Source organism: Silurus meridionalis, chromosome 22 (assembly GCF_014805685.1).
Source record: "Silurus meridionalis isolate SWU-2019-XX chromosome 22, ASM1480568v1, whole genome shotgun sequence".
Classification (NCBI taxonomy): Eukaryota; Metazoa; Chordata; class Actinopteri; order Siluriformes; family Siluridae; genus Silurus; species Silurus meridionalis.
Genome location: NC_060905.1, coordinates 15,373,104 through 15,388,293, shown reverse-complemented (window position 1 = coordinate 15,388,293; position 15,190 = coordinate 15,373,104). Strand labels below are relative to the sequence as shown.

The window sequence follows — 15,190 nt, the reverse complement described above, 5'->3', positions numbered from 1 at the left end:
ATTCATTCATATAGGCTCCTGAATGGGAAAATATATGTACAACAAATAAGAGGTTTTTTTAAGACAATTATCATAAATGCAGGAATAATTCAGGTGTTTACAAATAATTTAGAGAATATATTTGTTTCAGGTGGTGTAATATTTGGATGATCCTTTATGCATGGATTTGGACTTAATCAGTGTCTGATTTTTTGGAACTCAACAACTAAGTGAAACCAAAGATCAAGTCCGACAGAGTGATCCATGCCATTCTAAGATACAGTAACTGAACATCCAGTAGATCATCATGAGAAACCCATTGTGTGCCATGTACGTGTGCCATGTGATGTAAAGTCTTACCTTTGCAGGGTGTAAGCGTGAAGTCCTAGTATTGTTCAGTTCTGAAGTCTGGACGGTGAACTACTGAATCCCATCCTAAGGCGCACTGAGAAGTTGGTGAGGACGCACGGGTGATGCTTCACTCTCCTATCACATTTATCTCTAAAAATCACATCCACTTTCATTTGAGATGAGTAAAAACAACAACAAATGGCAGTATATCTAGTAATGTGTTCCTTGTTTTAATGAGCGTGGGAATGAAGAAGCAGAAGAGGCTCCTGTGGTTTCAGCTCTCGGTAGCCCAAAGCGCGTCTCAATGCCAGCCGTTTCCACTAGCGCTCCTTGCTTCTCTAGGACACACAGCTGATCAACCTGGGTTGCCAGAATCTGCTCTTTTACCCTCCCAATCACGGATTATAAAACGCCCATTCACTGTGATAGCCTCCTCAATAAATGTCTTATACCATATTTAATCAGGAATGCACAATTCAGGAAAACCAAACTATCCCAAATTATGTGACAGGTCACTGAGAAGCTGAATTTAAAAGAATATCTTACATTTAAGCACAATCTGGCAACGCAGGTGATCGCAAGACAGCACTTTAAGTAAAGGCGCAAAAAAAAAGCGCAATGAGACTCGCCTGTGCGCAATGGGGAGGTGTCAGGAGGCGGGGGGTCTGGAGCTGTCAAAGATCCAAACGTTTTTTGGGGGTTAAAAAATGTTAAATGAGCAGAAGAAACCAATCATGAGATCATTAATACACACGGGTGAAAAACAATAGCTGTTTTTTTAATAGATTAAAAAAAATGAAATGAAATATGAAAGATGTTGTTCAAGGAATACTGGTATTGATAGTGACTGGTAGTGATAGTTGTTTCAGGAGACAAACCTGCAGCCTTCATCATTTAGAATCAACAGAGCTACATTCTATTCAGTTCATTCATCTTCATCACAGTCAGGTGGTTCTACAGAACTTGGAACAGTGAAATAACCAATAGATGAAACCATGCACACACATTCACAACCACACACACACACACACACACACACACACACACACACACACACATATATATTATTTCACTGTTCCAAGTTCTATAGAACCACCTGACTGTGATGAAGATGAATATGTGACTGTGATGAAGATGAATATATATATATATATATATATATATATATATATATATATATATATATATATATATATGTGTGTGTGTGTGTGTGTGTGGTTGTGAATGTGTGCATGGTGCATGGTGGAAGGAAACCTGAGAACATGGAGGAATATGAAAAGGATAAAAGAATATGCAAAGGAACCCTACACAGACAATAAACCAAACTCAGGATTTAACCACTGAGCTTGAAGCAACCACTGCACTTGATGGAACCAAGGTGCTTTCAAGGTGGAAAAATGGGCAAAAATGTTCTTGACTGCTCACATAGCATTAAACTGAAAACATCTGTCTTTTTTACTTTTAATTTCAACATATTAAACATGTTACTCAAATTTTATTGTGGCTAGTGATGATGTAGGAACATCTGCAAACATAAATACTAGATGTCTTGGTATTAAAAAATATTTAAAATGTAAAAAGCAATACAATTGAATGATATAAAGCAAAATGTTCCATCAAACCTTAAAGCATAATTTAAGGAGTAGAATATACTTGTGTGTAATTATTTGAAGTTGAAAACCATTTTGTCAAAAGCAAATAAATTTCTAAACTGTCTTTGAATTTTTCACCTGAAATTATCTCAAGTCCATTATTACAACTCTGCATGCTTATACTCTTTCACACTTCACCAAAAACCTGTGTAAATGTCACAGCCGTAATGAGTGTAATACCTGTCATTCCATGCTTTATGAATAACCTAAAATACGGCATTTCATGCTAATACCCATTATACCATAGCATCCAGGTCTGCTAATTGTTTGGTGCACAGCATAACATTAACTAATGTGCTGGATAGGACATTTATTATTAGAGATATTATGAGTATTTCTGTTATTATCTCTGCTGAGTTCAAAACAAATATATGAAACATACCTCAACTGCAAATTAGCAGGAAATCCCAGTATTTTACACACATCAATTTGAGTTTTTTATAACACTGAGTGTGATAGGAAGGAAATGAATGCCAGCATTTCAATGGAGCTTCATAATGGATTATGAACGAATACATAAAGACATAAAGACTAAATGCCGCCGGCTTCGAGAGAAATCTGTTCTGATATGTGGCATTAATTTGGTTAAGATAACACTTAATCAATGCACATAAAAAGCTCTTCTGTTTAAAATTCCACACTTTAAAATCATAAAATATAGCAAATAATGGCTTAAATTGGTCAAGTTCTAGCAAGAGAATAGAAAATAATCATAACATGATTCAACTACTTTAGTTAAAATCACAATTTTTTAGATTTTTTATTAGTTTGGTATTTTACTGAGGATGGAGCCTCCAGGCAGGAGGAAAAAATGATCTCCAAGGAGGAGGTTATGGATATGGTGAGGGAAGGCATGCAGGTGGTTGATTTGAAGGAGCAGAGGGTGTAGAGTAGAGGGTGATATGGAGGCGGATGATCTGCTGTGGCGACCCCTAACGGGAGCAGCTGAAAGAAGAAGAACAAGAAGTAGAAAAAGAAGAAGGTCGGTAGATAAGTAGTATTGAAGAAGTTGCAAATTAGTAACATTTTCAGGAAAAAGCCATATATGTTTTTCTTTCAAACTGTTACCACAACTGTATAGAATGTCTTTGGATGTGGTGGGATATAATTTTCCATTCATTTAAACAAGGAGACTTAAACCTGTTCCCACATGACAAAGCCCATGTGCACAAAGCCAGCTTTATGAAGATATGGGTTGCATGTTTTGGAGTGGAAGATCTTGAGTGCCCTGCAATAAAATTCTTACCTCAACCCTACAGAGCATCTTTAAAATAAATCCTTAGGCCTCCTCACCCCAACTTTGACTGTACCTTTCTGGCTGAATGAACACCAATCACTACAAGCCCATTCCAAAATCTAGTGGAACACAAATAGCGAATAATGTGGATTTGGATGTTTCAAAAGCACGTATGAATCTTATGATGAAGTGTCCACAAACGTTTGTTTCATATAGTACATATTTGTCCTCCCTGATTCTACAATAAAATGTTTTTTGTGAATATAAATTATGTTTACTAAAGTAGCATTGCCAGAAAATGCTTCAGAGTAGAATTTAGCAAATGTTATTATGATTGTTTTACTATTTAAGAAATACCAGTAGCAGAGTTGCAACCAGTACAGTGTTTTGTATGTGTAATTGGGGTTGAGGGTTACACATTAGATTAATTACTGTATATCAATGTGCTTGTAAGCCAAGAATGTAATTTGTAAGGCAGACATTAATTACGTCATGTATTACATATGTGTGCGCTTTATGGTTATAATCAAAATAGCAAGTGACGAGATGAATTGTTGTAGCAAAATCATTTTTAGCCTCAGTACATTTAAAGGAAAACTACACATTTATCAAGGATAAATATGAAATTGAAGTTTAATAAAGGATTTGGAATAGTACAATTTTGGATTTTGGACCATAAATTGAATCATTTTCAATGTCCATTTGACTATTCTGAACCTACAACCTAAATACTACTTGTTGTAGTGAGGGGCCACATTCTGTACTGCCCCTATAAAAAGTTGGTTATTGTTCATTTCTATTAGCTGATGACTCATGAGTTTACAGATAAAAACAAACCCACACACCAAAAAAAAAACCCTCTCTTGCCCTCATCCATCCATCATGCATGTGCATGTGTATACGCACAGATTTACAGGTAGGTGATAGGTACCACGTTGCATATTTATGGCCCATTAAAATGACCTTGTTTTAACACACTCTCACCATCTGCTTGATAGCAAAATACAGCACAGCTGCAAGTATGGGGAGGGGGAACCTTGATTTTAGACATTTATCTTTCTTTTCATCTTAAAAAAAAAAAAAAATCACTTCACAAATGTTCTATCTGGGTTTATCTAACTTTTCTAATTCGAACAAATGTGTGGTGGTTTGTTTGCATCAGATAAGTGGTATAACCAGAACAATTGGATGCTAATCTGTCACACGGTCTTAACGTCATGTTTTTGAAAGGGCACATGCACACCTGAGCTAAAGGTTAGCCACAGCAGGCAACACAAAGCCAAGCTGCCCTTACCACATCATGACTGAACGTTGTTAGACCAATGCATCCGCCCTCTAAAGAAAGCAAATCAGGTTTTTTTTGTTTTTTTTACATAGCCTGCATGCTATCCAAAGTGCAGTGGAAAAGAGGTCACATCCTACCTGTTTCGTAAGCAAGCAAAGGCCTCTATTGAATGATGATAATGCCATTAGTATTGAGTGTCTCCCTCCATTACAAATTTGTCTGACAAACTCTCAGTGACCCGGCAGGAGATCATTCTCAACATATGACAAAAACGGGATGATGTGTGACTCTCATGAATATAAACTGAACACTAATTGTGTTGTATTTGTATATGGAATTGCAAAATAAAAAAACGCTCCTATTTCTTTAAAGGAGTAAATGTAATGAGTAATGGAAACTTAAGTGACTTAATTTCACTTAGACCCTTTGTATACTTAACGGTCTCACACCGCAGTATCTGAGTGAACTTCTGTACCAGTATGATCCTCCACGCCTACTTAGATCAAAAGGTGCTGGCTATCTGTTGGTTCCTCAAATAATGAAGACTACAGCAGGGGGCAGATCTTTCTCTTATAAAGCCCCACAGTTATGGAACAGCCTTCCAATCAGTGTTCGGGACTCGGACACAGTCTCAGTGTTCAAGTCGAGGTTGAAAACTTATTTATTTAGTCAAGCCTTTTATCAGTAGATTTTTCTTAGGTAAAGGCACAGATCTGGAGGGCGCATGGATATAGAGTGTTTGGTGAACTGGTATATTTGTATGCTGTCGTCCCCTCACATTCACACGTTCACTCAGGTTTGTTGACGGTGGTGTGGTGGGTCGTCTCTTATCCCAGAGATCCCTCATGTCTGTGTTACCTTCTGGTTCTCTCTTTTAGTTATGCTGCCATAGCGAGTCTTGCCGGAGTCCAAACTGCACAGTGACATTAACTTTCATACACCAATAGTTACACTTAATAATCCATATCCTTCTCTTCCCGTCACTCTCTCTCTCTCTCTCTCTCTCTCTCTCTCTCTCTCTTTCGGTCGAGTTAAACATGCTCCTGAGGCTCCAGTGACCACTGTTCCTGCCCCTCTCCCCTCCATGGATCTTCACACTTCTGTGCAGCTCGGGACGGTCTCTCATCAACACCTTGGGTGGTTCCATATAATTCCGGAGTAGAACGGGTGCTTTTGAGGACGGATTGGACTGTAGTTGGTGTCAGCGGTCTGCTGCACTGACTCGGGAGTGCAGTTTGCTTCTGATCATCATCACTGTACCCCGCAACTTTGCATATATGCTTCAAATGGACATTTGGTGCAACCCAGATGAGGATGGGTTCCCTCTTGAGTCTGGTTCCTCTCAAGGTTTCTTCCTTTGCCATCTCGGGGAGTTTTTCCTTGCCACAGTTGCTCATCAGGGACAAACATACTTACAAAGAACATATTTACATTTAATCACCACATTATCTGTGTAAAGCTGCTTTGAGACAATGTTCATTGTTAAAAGCGCTATACAAATAAAAATGAATTGAATTGAAATTGAATTGTATAGATTTTGTTCTTGTTTTCACTAAGTAAAGGACTACCAGTCAGTGAAAACACATAAATTACAAGACAAGGATGACTTAAAGGCTGAAATTTAGACAAGCAATGGTTTATATCTAAAATTAACAATGGGTCTGATGCTCATATGGAAATAATCAATGTATTTTACATATGTTGTTTTGTCATTTATACGTTTTTTTCTTGTTACTTTACATTACAGCACAGTGAAATTCTTTCCCAGCCGGCATCAGGGAAGAACATTGCGTCAGAGTGCAGGTTAAGCCATGATACAGTGCCCCTGGAGCCCAGGCTTTGCAAAGGGGCCCAAGAGTGACAGCCTGGTGATACTGGGTCATGACCACCTGATCTTCTAATCAGTAAACCAAAACCACATGTCATTCCATGTCATTATGTAATGTCAGTTATATGCCATATCATTATCTTATGTCATGTTATGCTGTACATCATGCCATGTTAATATGTTATTTAATTTTCTGTCATTATGCCATGTTCTATGTTATTGTCATGTCATGTTCTATATCTTGTTATTATATTATGGTATGTTATGTTCTATGTTATGTCATGTTAAGTCATGTAATATGTAACATTATATCTAATGTCATGTCAGTATGCTATGTTCTCTGATATGTTATGTTCTACACTTTTACACCTGGACATTTGATGTATTTCTGTTCAAGATTTTATTTTACAAATGATTCATCCATTTTTCACGTTTGTTTTTGTTTTTTCACGTGATCACATATTAACATTAGGTAACTTTTTAGGATTCTACCTGGTCTTCACAACCTATTTTTTAAATATTACTCTTATCTGAATATGTGTTTTCTACATTGTGCTGATTCGTGTATTTATTCAGCATAGTTCATATTTATTTCTATAACATCTAAAATGATTTTACAAACCATAAAAATCCATATTTCTATATTTTGGCAAGATACCTCATTGAATTTCTGAGCCACCAAGCAATGTTTTGTGCTGTTCCCTGGAACAGTCCCATTTATAAAGTTGCTTATCCTTAGTCAACACAATCAAGGTTGCGCATGGAAAAGCAGTGACCTTGAAACAAACTTGTGGTGATAAGCAGGTGGTTCAGACCAATCACCCATTGGATTTGTGTAATCTGTTTTGCAGAGGGCAAAACCGTTTTTTCAATTGTTTTATACTACAATTTTTCTTCAAACCAAAATGAGAAAAAGGTGATCATCATTTACATTCAGTCTGAAGCCAATCTGTCAGTTCCACTTGATTTAAAATTAATACATCAAACCAGGGTCTCCTGGTGCAAGATTACCTGATGGTGTATCCTATCTCCTCACACAAATCTATCCCATTTCCATGTCATAAAAGTTTAATCATAGATCACAGAAATAACGTCTGACAGCAGCACAAACTGTTATTGCATCGATAATTTATTAGAAGCTCATTGGCTTTCTGATGTCTGGATCTAAAAGTGCCATTGCAGGGAATATGCAGTCAGCAGTGTTGGTATCTCAGGGGAAGTGTACCGCCACCTACCAGCAGCCACATAAAAACATTATTTTCGCTGCAAATTAAATTGTGCCAATGTGTTTACCTGCCAAACCATTTGAGAGCTGCCAAACCGCTTTTTAATATAAAACCATTAACCTTTTGGAGACTTGCAGAATGCTGCAAAAGATTTCAGATAGATGTTTCTCTGTTTGTTATTTTGCGTATGGCTGGTTTCAAATAATAATAAAAATCTTTCAAAATAATCACAAAAGGGATTGTCAAGATTTTCTCTGGGGGGAGTTACAAATGGAAGACAAATTACACTAGAAATCATCTCTGCTTGTGCTGTGGGGGACATTTATATTTGCTGGAATGTTTTTGGGTCCAATTAATCCAACGTTCTTCTGTCTGATCGTTCTTATCCTACAATAACACTTTGCTGATGGGACTACTCTTTCTTTTCCAGGACGATGCTGCCCCCATTCATTTCCAAACAAACAAAGAGCTTCTGATTAAATGTGAGTTTGCACTGCTTACATTTCTGATTACATTTGGATCAAATGGAAATGCATGGGTTTAGGCAAAGAGATTGAAAAATAGCTTTAAATGATCTTGATTCTAGCTACTAGGACACCCATGTTTAATTCAATCATCTTAAATCATTTATAATTCCACTATCTCGGGTCACCCAGTAGAGGACGTGTTCCCCTTTTGCTAATATGCTTTGTGACAGTGTCTACTGTTTGAAAAAATCCAATTGAGGGCTCACTGGATGGTTTAATGAGGATGAAAAGTGATGTAAATCATATGTTATGACCTTTTCTTCTGGTGAATTTAAAGCACTCTACCAAAACCATCAAAACACACTCATTAAGTAAAACTCATGTGTAAGGATGATGTTCATTGTGCACTGTTAAAGAGATCTTTTAGATGGATTTAGCCTCTAAGCATGAACTCAGAACTCCACCTTGTGGCTGCTTAAACCAACAAAATACAATGCAATGACTAAGAGCAAAAAAGTGGAAGAAAGTTTTCTCCAATGAAAGTCACCAGGTTTTATCTCCTCAAAGAACTCACAGGACCGTTTCATGGTGCAGATTTATGTTCCTCTCTTGCATATCTACACACCATTTGTATCACTGTACGTACTGAATCACATACTCTAGATCAGGGGTGTCCAATACATCGATAGGGAGTCACATAGGTAGTGTGGGTACATTAAAATATATATATATTTATTTATGCATTTTTATTGTAGGCAGATCATTTTGACTTGGTCCTTTTATAAGTAGTTCAAATGCTGAAAAGTGTGTGCACCCCTGGTCTAGATTTAGATATAAATATAGATATAGATATACTCAGTATAACAGACTCAGATTTTAGGGGTTAAATTCCCGATGGACAAGGCAATCCCGTTTGCATTTGTTTATTTAAAACATATTTATCCCATCAATTACATGACCAGTTCCATTGTCTTTAGCTGACCAATGGTCTCAGTAGACAAATGCACCAGGAGGTGCTACAGATGCACTTATTAAGCTGCATGCAGTAGAAGATGGATGGTTTATTGCAGTCCATAACATACACTTTTCTACATGTCTTTAAATGGCATTTATAGTCTCCAAAGGCCAGTTATGACAAGGTCTATTTTATTTTTGCATGTAGATTAGACTTGGACTCAGTGAACTAACAGGCACAATGAAATGTCCTTTTGTATGTGATATTTGGATAATGTAACTTGAGATCCATCAATTTAACTTATAGCTGTTTAAGTCTATAGATCAACAGACACATGCCTATGTTTAAATGTCCTAAGTGATCAGGATTTTAAAAAATCTTTTTTTTATTACCATGTAGTTAAATCAGCATCTGCATTAATTTACTACATGCTTTGTATCATTGGCTAGTAGTGTACAGTATATACTATACACAGCTGCATTGCTACGTGTGTATATACACTCGCATCATTCCCAGATTTGATTAATAGGCATGGACTAGATTTTTTTTTTATTTCTACTACTAACTAATACATTATTTGTTCTAATCCACATTGGATTTTCCCCATTAGTATTAGAACTGCTGAATACCGTATCACTAACTATATTCATATCCAAAAAATCTCAACTAATATCTAATTGCAACTCCACAAAAATAAAAATAAAATGTTTGGGCAAAGATCAGTCTGCATCTCATACATAGAAGGCTACATAGAATCAGACATCTGCAAGAAATACACACAAAATACAATAATGTATATGAACAAAAGTATTAAGACACCTGACTTTACCTGCCATGTCATTCTTACCCAAAATTTTGGCTTAGGAAGTTACCCAAATAGGAAGAGACCCAAATGTTCCAGCATGACAATGCCCCTGTGCATAAAGTGACTTCCAGAGAGAGGAAGATCTTCAGTGGCATTGGCTAGAGCACTGACCTGAAAGCTTGTGAACACCTTTGGGTTGCATTGGAACGCTGACTGCATCCCAGGCCTCCTCACCTCCCCCACATCAGTATGTGACTTTTGTCTGTATAGTGTACACCAAATGATTACATTTCATATGGGACTGAACACCAGTCAAGCACTTCTGGAAACAAATCAGTAAGGATATTTCAAATTTTTTAAATTGTTCCATCCTTCTTCACTATGCTACTTACTTCTTCACATACATACATTATCTCATAAACATCCCAAAGTAAAATGTAAACATTTTTCCTACAGCACTAGCCATTGCCAAGAAAAGCATACTAGCATACTAAGCAAATGGCAAAATATAATTACACCTAATAATCAACTACAATCAAAAAAAAAAAACTCTGCTTCAATTTAAAAATATTTGGACTACAGCAATACTTACAAGAGTATTTTCCACCCTTGGTAACAAGGTTGTAAACACAACTCATTAGATTTTCCCAAAATCCCAAAAGATTTCTAAATATTATATCATGATTAATTTATAAAAAGGTATATATAATTATGAGTGCTTTTGTTTAGTCTCACTGCACAGGGACATTTCGCTTAATGTATCACCCCCAAACAATTTCAATTTAGTCTCATTAAAACTCCTACTACTGAAGTGTAAACATCAGCAGACAATACATTTTTCACAAATATTTCTTATTAAATACAGTACAGACCAAAAGTTTGGACACACCTGCTCATTCAAAGAGTTTTCTTTATTTTCATGACTATGAAAATTGTAGATTCACACTGAAGGCATCAAAACTATGAATTAACACATGTGGAATTATATACATAACAAAAATGAACTGAAAATATGTCATATTGTAGGTTCTTCAAAGTAGGCATCAAGAGAATGCCAAGAGTGTGCAAAGCAGTAATCTAAGCAAAAGGTGGCTACTTTGATATTGGTCTGTACTGTATATTACAATATATAGGAAGAAGAGAAACCAAGAGGAATGTATAAATCCTTGAGATTGAAATCGCTAGCCAGGTCGTTGCCACGCTATCGAGTGGAGGGTTTTTAGAGGCTTGCTGCAATATATTTTTATTTCTATTCATGGAGCAAAAAAAAGATTTATGAAATAAAAAAATGTAAATTTCAAATGAATTGCGAATATTGCCAGTTATTCTGTATTAATTTCAGAATTTGTAATAATTCAAATTGTGACCTTTTTAAAATAAACCTTAGATCTAATTTTTATCAATATAAAATAATGAGTATGTGCAAAAGATTTTTTTTTAAAGACACTTTTATATATATATGCTTTAGAAATTTGGGTTTTATACAACACTACAGAGACTTGCACAATAAAAAAAAAAAAAAAAAAATGTACAAAACAAACATAAAATATACAAGCAGGCCACTTTTGTGAAATATCACATTTACAGTATAAAAGTAACACATAAAATTTCAGAAAACGATCATACAACTTGCAACATTATATTGTGTGAATATATATATAACGTGTGTTTAGAAAAATATGTCTAAGTTAGAAAATACTATATAATTTATAAATTTGGGTTTTTTTCATAAACTTAAGTAAACTGCCGTTTTCAATGTAGGAAATATGAACTCTGACATTGTTATTATTTCCACCGCAGCCTCCATAGGAGAACTCTTCACAATGCATGGAGGTCACGTCGAGAAAAAAAAAAAAGCGCCTGGAAATGCATCTATTGGAAGGCAACAGATTCTGAGAATGTCTGCAGAAATAAACAAAAAAATCACTGCATACATCTGTCCCATGTTAACAGGCATCAGGTATTACATTATAGTTGTGTGCAAAACTTTGGATATTCTTTACGAAAACAAGGAATTCTAGTTAAAACTAAACAACACAATGTGTTGCTTTTACATGTGATACTTCAAGATCACAAAATGGTCCAAATATGCATGTTAATATTAGTTATAATTTTTTTTTTTTTTACATTTTTTGTCTAATTGCTTTAGACACTTAAAAAACTACCTTTATAAAAAATATAAGGTCGTTTAAGTGGACCTTAAGGATCGCTACAATTAGATTGTATGACGTAAACATTATTAGCATAATCAAATATTTAAAAAAATATACATCTTGAAAACAAAATGTGAAGCACTCTGGATTCTCAGCATGCTGCGAATATAAAGCAAGTGTGCTTACACTAGCACATCCTGCTGAAGATATAAAGGCGCCAAGCATTACAATCTTTTTCGGAAAATTCGCCCACTTGGCTTCTGTGGTCTGCTTTCTGAAAAAGAGCCAAATGAAATATTTACTACAATAATCTTGTAACAATAATTTACAAAACACACAAAATTCATCAGTAATTAGACACTAAAACATTCCACTTACTTTTAGTGCAAACACTCATGCAGCTTTCCATGGAGACAAAATTGTTGTTGTTTCCGCCACTTCCTGTATACTCAAACTGCTTGCATGTTTTTTTGTTAGAGTCGTAGTAGAATCTTGGTATTGAGGCACTGCCTGTTCCTTTGTCTGAGTCACCTTGGCAGATCACAGGCATAGCTGCAAAAAAAAAAAAAAGAAAAAAAGTTAAAAAAAAAAAAAAACCATGCAGCCATTATACTGTATTTACACAGTGTGTGAAGGGGAGTCATGTTGTAAAGTGTTAAGAAGTCGTATTTTCTGGGATAATGGGTTAGACTTTAATACGTGCAATTTTCGATGTTAAAACTTAAAATTAATTTAACAGCCCTTACATGTTAGACAGGTTCAATCTGTTCAGAATCCCTGATTTATGTCGAACATTAACCTTTATTGACCTGCTTTCCTGTTCATTTTACTCTTCCGCCAAATATCCAGCCATCAAGCTATTAAGTCTCAAAACCCTAATGACAAAATAAAATTGATCAATATTCTTAAACCATAAACCAGTGCAACCCTTCTAATGATTTAAACCCTTCTCATGATTCTCTGTAAGTAAACCCAGACCATACCCTGAGAAACAAACAAATGCAACCTCAGCATGTTTTTTTGCACCAGCCAAACCGCCTTTACTACAGTTAAATGGTCATTGCTTAGAACGAGGGATAAGGAACTCAAAATCAGATGTTTGCATACACGTTTGAGGACTGCAGTATTCCATGCAGGAGCTGAACTCTTGAAAGTTGTTATTGTTTCCACCACAGCCTCCGTAGGAGAACACTTCACACTTCATGGAGGTCATGTTGAAAAAATAGCGCCTTGAAATGCCGAAGCAAAGACCTTCATTTTTTGGAAGGCGACAGATTCTGGGAATTTCTGCAGAAAGAAATCATGTTTCAGAATCACTGCATACATCAGTCCTGCTTTTACAGACATCATTTTAATTGCATTACATAACTTTACATATCCTTTCAGAAAACAAGGAATTCTAGATGTTAACTGGTTTCACAAATGGTCCAAATATATTTATGTTACGATATTGCTGTTGTCTTTGTTTTTTATAAATTTTGTTTAATAGGCCCACACTCTCAGAAAATAAATGAGCAAATGCACCTTTAGAAATGATGTAAGGTAATTTAAGTGGAACTGAAGGAATCTCACACTAAAAAAGTATGACACCTACACTTTTCAAGGAAAAAGTCAGTGATTAACGAAACAAAACATATACTCTTGATGGACACATGTTTTGAACCACACCCAACTTAGAACAGTTGCCATGGTTACTAAAACTCTGATTTCCTATACCACTGCAACTACTTTAGCACTGCCTCTGGTTTCCATTAACTATTTTTCATGTATCTAAAAAGTTTAGTTCATCAGCCAGGATTTGTTCTTCTAGAAAGTACAAGTAGGTGAATTTTTGTAGCTTGGAAACGTTTGCATTTTTACCAAAACTTTGCAGAATTTGTGAAGATTTATTTATTTATTTCGGGGGGGAACTTGGAAATTATTCAGAAATAACAGTTCCAACATTTTTCTATAAAATTAAGTCATGTTATAAAAAATAAATAAATCAGTAGATATATTTTTTTATTTATTTTACTTATTTTTACTTGAAAAGCTTGTTTTCTTGGAACGTTTCGAACTTTTTCAATCAAACTTTGCACAAAATCTTGAGTCACTTGTAAACTTTGCCACTTTTTTTTTTTTTTTTTGAATAAAGCATTTTTTTGCATGAAATCTTTTGCAACTTGAAAAAAAAACTTTTCCAATGGACCTCTTTGCACCTTGAAAACGATTGCAGCACACACAAAAAAAACCACAAAACACAAAAACATGTAGATTAAGGGTCTGCACCAGAGCTCAGTACCCCACCCAGGTGTTATCTAACTAACGAGATCTAGAACTCGTTTGGAACAAACTTAATCTGAAGCAGTAGATGTTGATCTCTCTGATCACTTACTCGGAATCTTGTAGCAGGTTTTATGGCATGCCACATTAGACTTGAAGTTATTGGCGTTTCCATCGCAGCCTCCGTAACTGAACGGCTCACACGCCTGGGTGAGGGTGTTGTAGTAAAACCGGGGCACGTCCTCCAAACACGGTCCTTCCTCCACTTGGAGAAGGCAGATGTCTGAAAACGATGGGGGAAAAAAAAAGTTTGTGAAAAGTTTACCTCGAGTCGTGGATGCGCAGAGCGCGTGCGAAAGCATGCAGCTTCCAGAGACAAAGAAAGCAGATGTGAACTTACCCATGGGTGATGGTTTGTAAAAGACTGCTCCATTGATGAAGCTTAGGAGCAAAATGCATGCGAGAAAGTGTCCCTCCATCGTTCTGCTTGCTGAATTCTGATCTTCAGAGATGGACGTGTGTGTGTGTGTGTGTGTGTATGTGTGGAAGCGCTTTCCTTTATTTATAGCGCACTCTGAGCGGTCCGGTGGGAAATAAAAAGGGGCGGTGACTAAACCCCTGAATCTGGTGAATCATATCTGTTGAGTATCCAACTGAGTCTCTGTCTGCTTTGTTTTCTTTAATATCTCTGTTTTACGTACTTGCGTTGACCAGATTTCGAGAAGATGAGGGTGTTTTCAGGATGACCATCTTGCTCTTCTGCTCTCTCAATTGTTACAAATATGAATGTGAATTCATATGTTCATGCAATGATTGTTAATCTCTATACAACCATCCCAAAAAAACATCAAGAAAAATCATCACAGGTGTCTACTGCAGATACCATTACAAACCATTAAAACCATTACCGAATGGTTTCTGTTATATATAGTATCTATAGCAGGGGTCACCAACTTTTTTTGAAACTGAGAGCTACTTCTTGGGTACCCA

General features: G+C 36.0%; 2 protein-coding genes across 3 annotated transcripts in view; both read right to left on the bottom strand.

Annotated features, from left to right (window-relative positions):
• calcr (calcitonin receptor) overlaps positions 1-466 on the bottom strand; it is a 63,868-nt gene extending 63,402 nt beyond the window's left edge. Inside the window, exon 1 of the mRNA XM_046835326.1 lies at positions 340-466. The gene's annotated coding sequence lies outside the window, so the exon portion shown is untranslated. The remainder of the gene's footprint in view (positions 1-339) is intronic.
• A 10,754-nt stretch (positions 467-11,220) lies between these two features.
• Positions 11,221-15,176, bottom strand: tfpi2 (tissue factor pathway inhibitor 2). Of its 2 annotated transcripts, XM_046834286.1 has the most exons (6): positions 14,601-15,176; positions 14,313-14,483; positions 13,046-13,225; positions 12,317-12,490; positions 12,125-12,212; positions 11,233-11,687 (listed from the first exon to the last, which is right to left on the bottom strand). In XM_046834286.1, the coding sequence occupies exons 1-5, from the start codon at positions 14,677-14,679 to the stop codon at positions 12,163-12,165; spliced, it is 654 nt and encodes a 217-aa protein (XP_046690242.1). In that variant the 5' UTR covers positions 14,680-15,176; the 3' UTR covers positions 11,233-11,687; positions 12,125-12,162. The 2 variants fall into 2 exon arrangements, with proteins under 2 accessions (XP_046690241.1, XP_046690242.1); XM_046834285.1 differs by having other exon boundaries at positions 11,221-12,212.
• Between the last annotated feature and the right edge of the window lie 14 nt (positions 15,177-15,190).

Excerpts from the sequence above, each read along its gene's own strand:
- tfpi2 (XM_046834285.1), bottom strand. The coding sequence starts at position 14,679 with ATGGAGGGACACTTTCTCGCATGCATTTTGCTCCTAAGCTTCATCAAT. Across the intron at positions 12,491-13,045 it reads ATACTGCAGTCCTCAAACGT|CTATGCCTGTGATCTGCCAA; the intron begins GTATGCAAACAT and ends TTTTTTTTGCAG. Across the intron at positions 12,213-12,316 it reads CATGAGTGTTTGCACTAAAA|AAAGCAGACCACAGAAGCCA; the intron begins GTAAGTGGAATG and ends GCTCTTTTTCAG.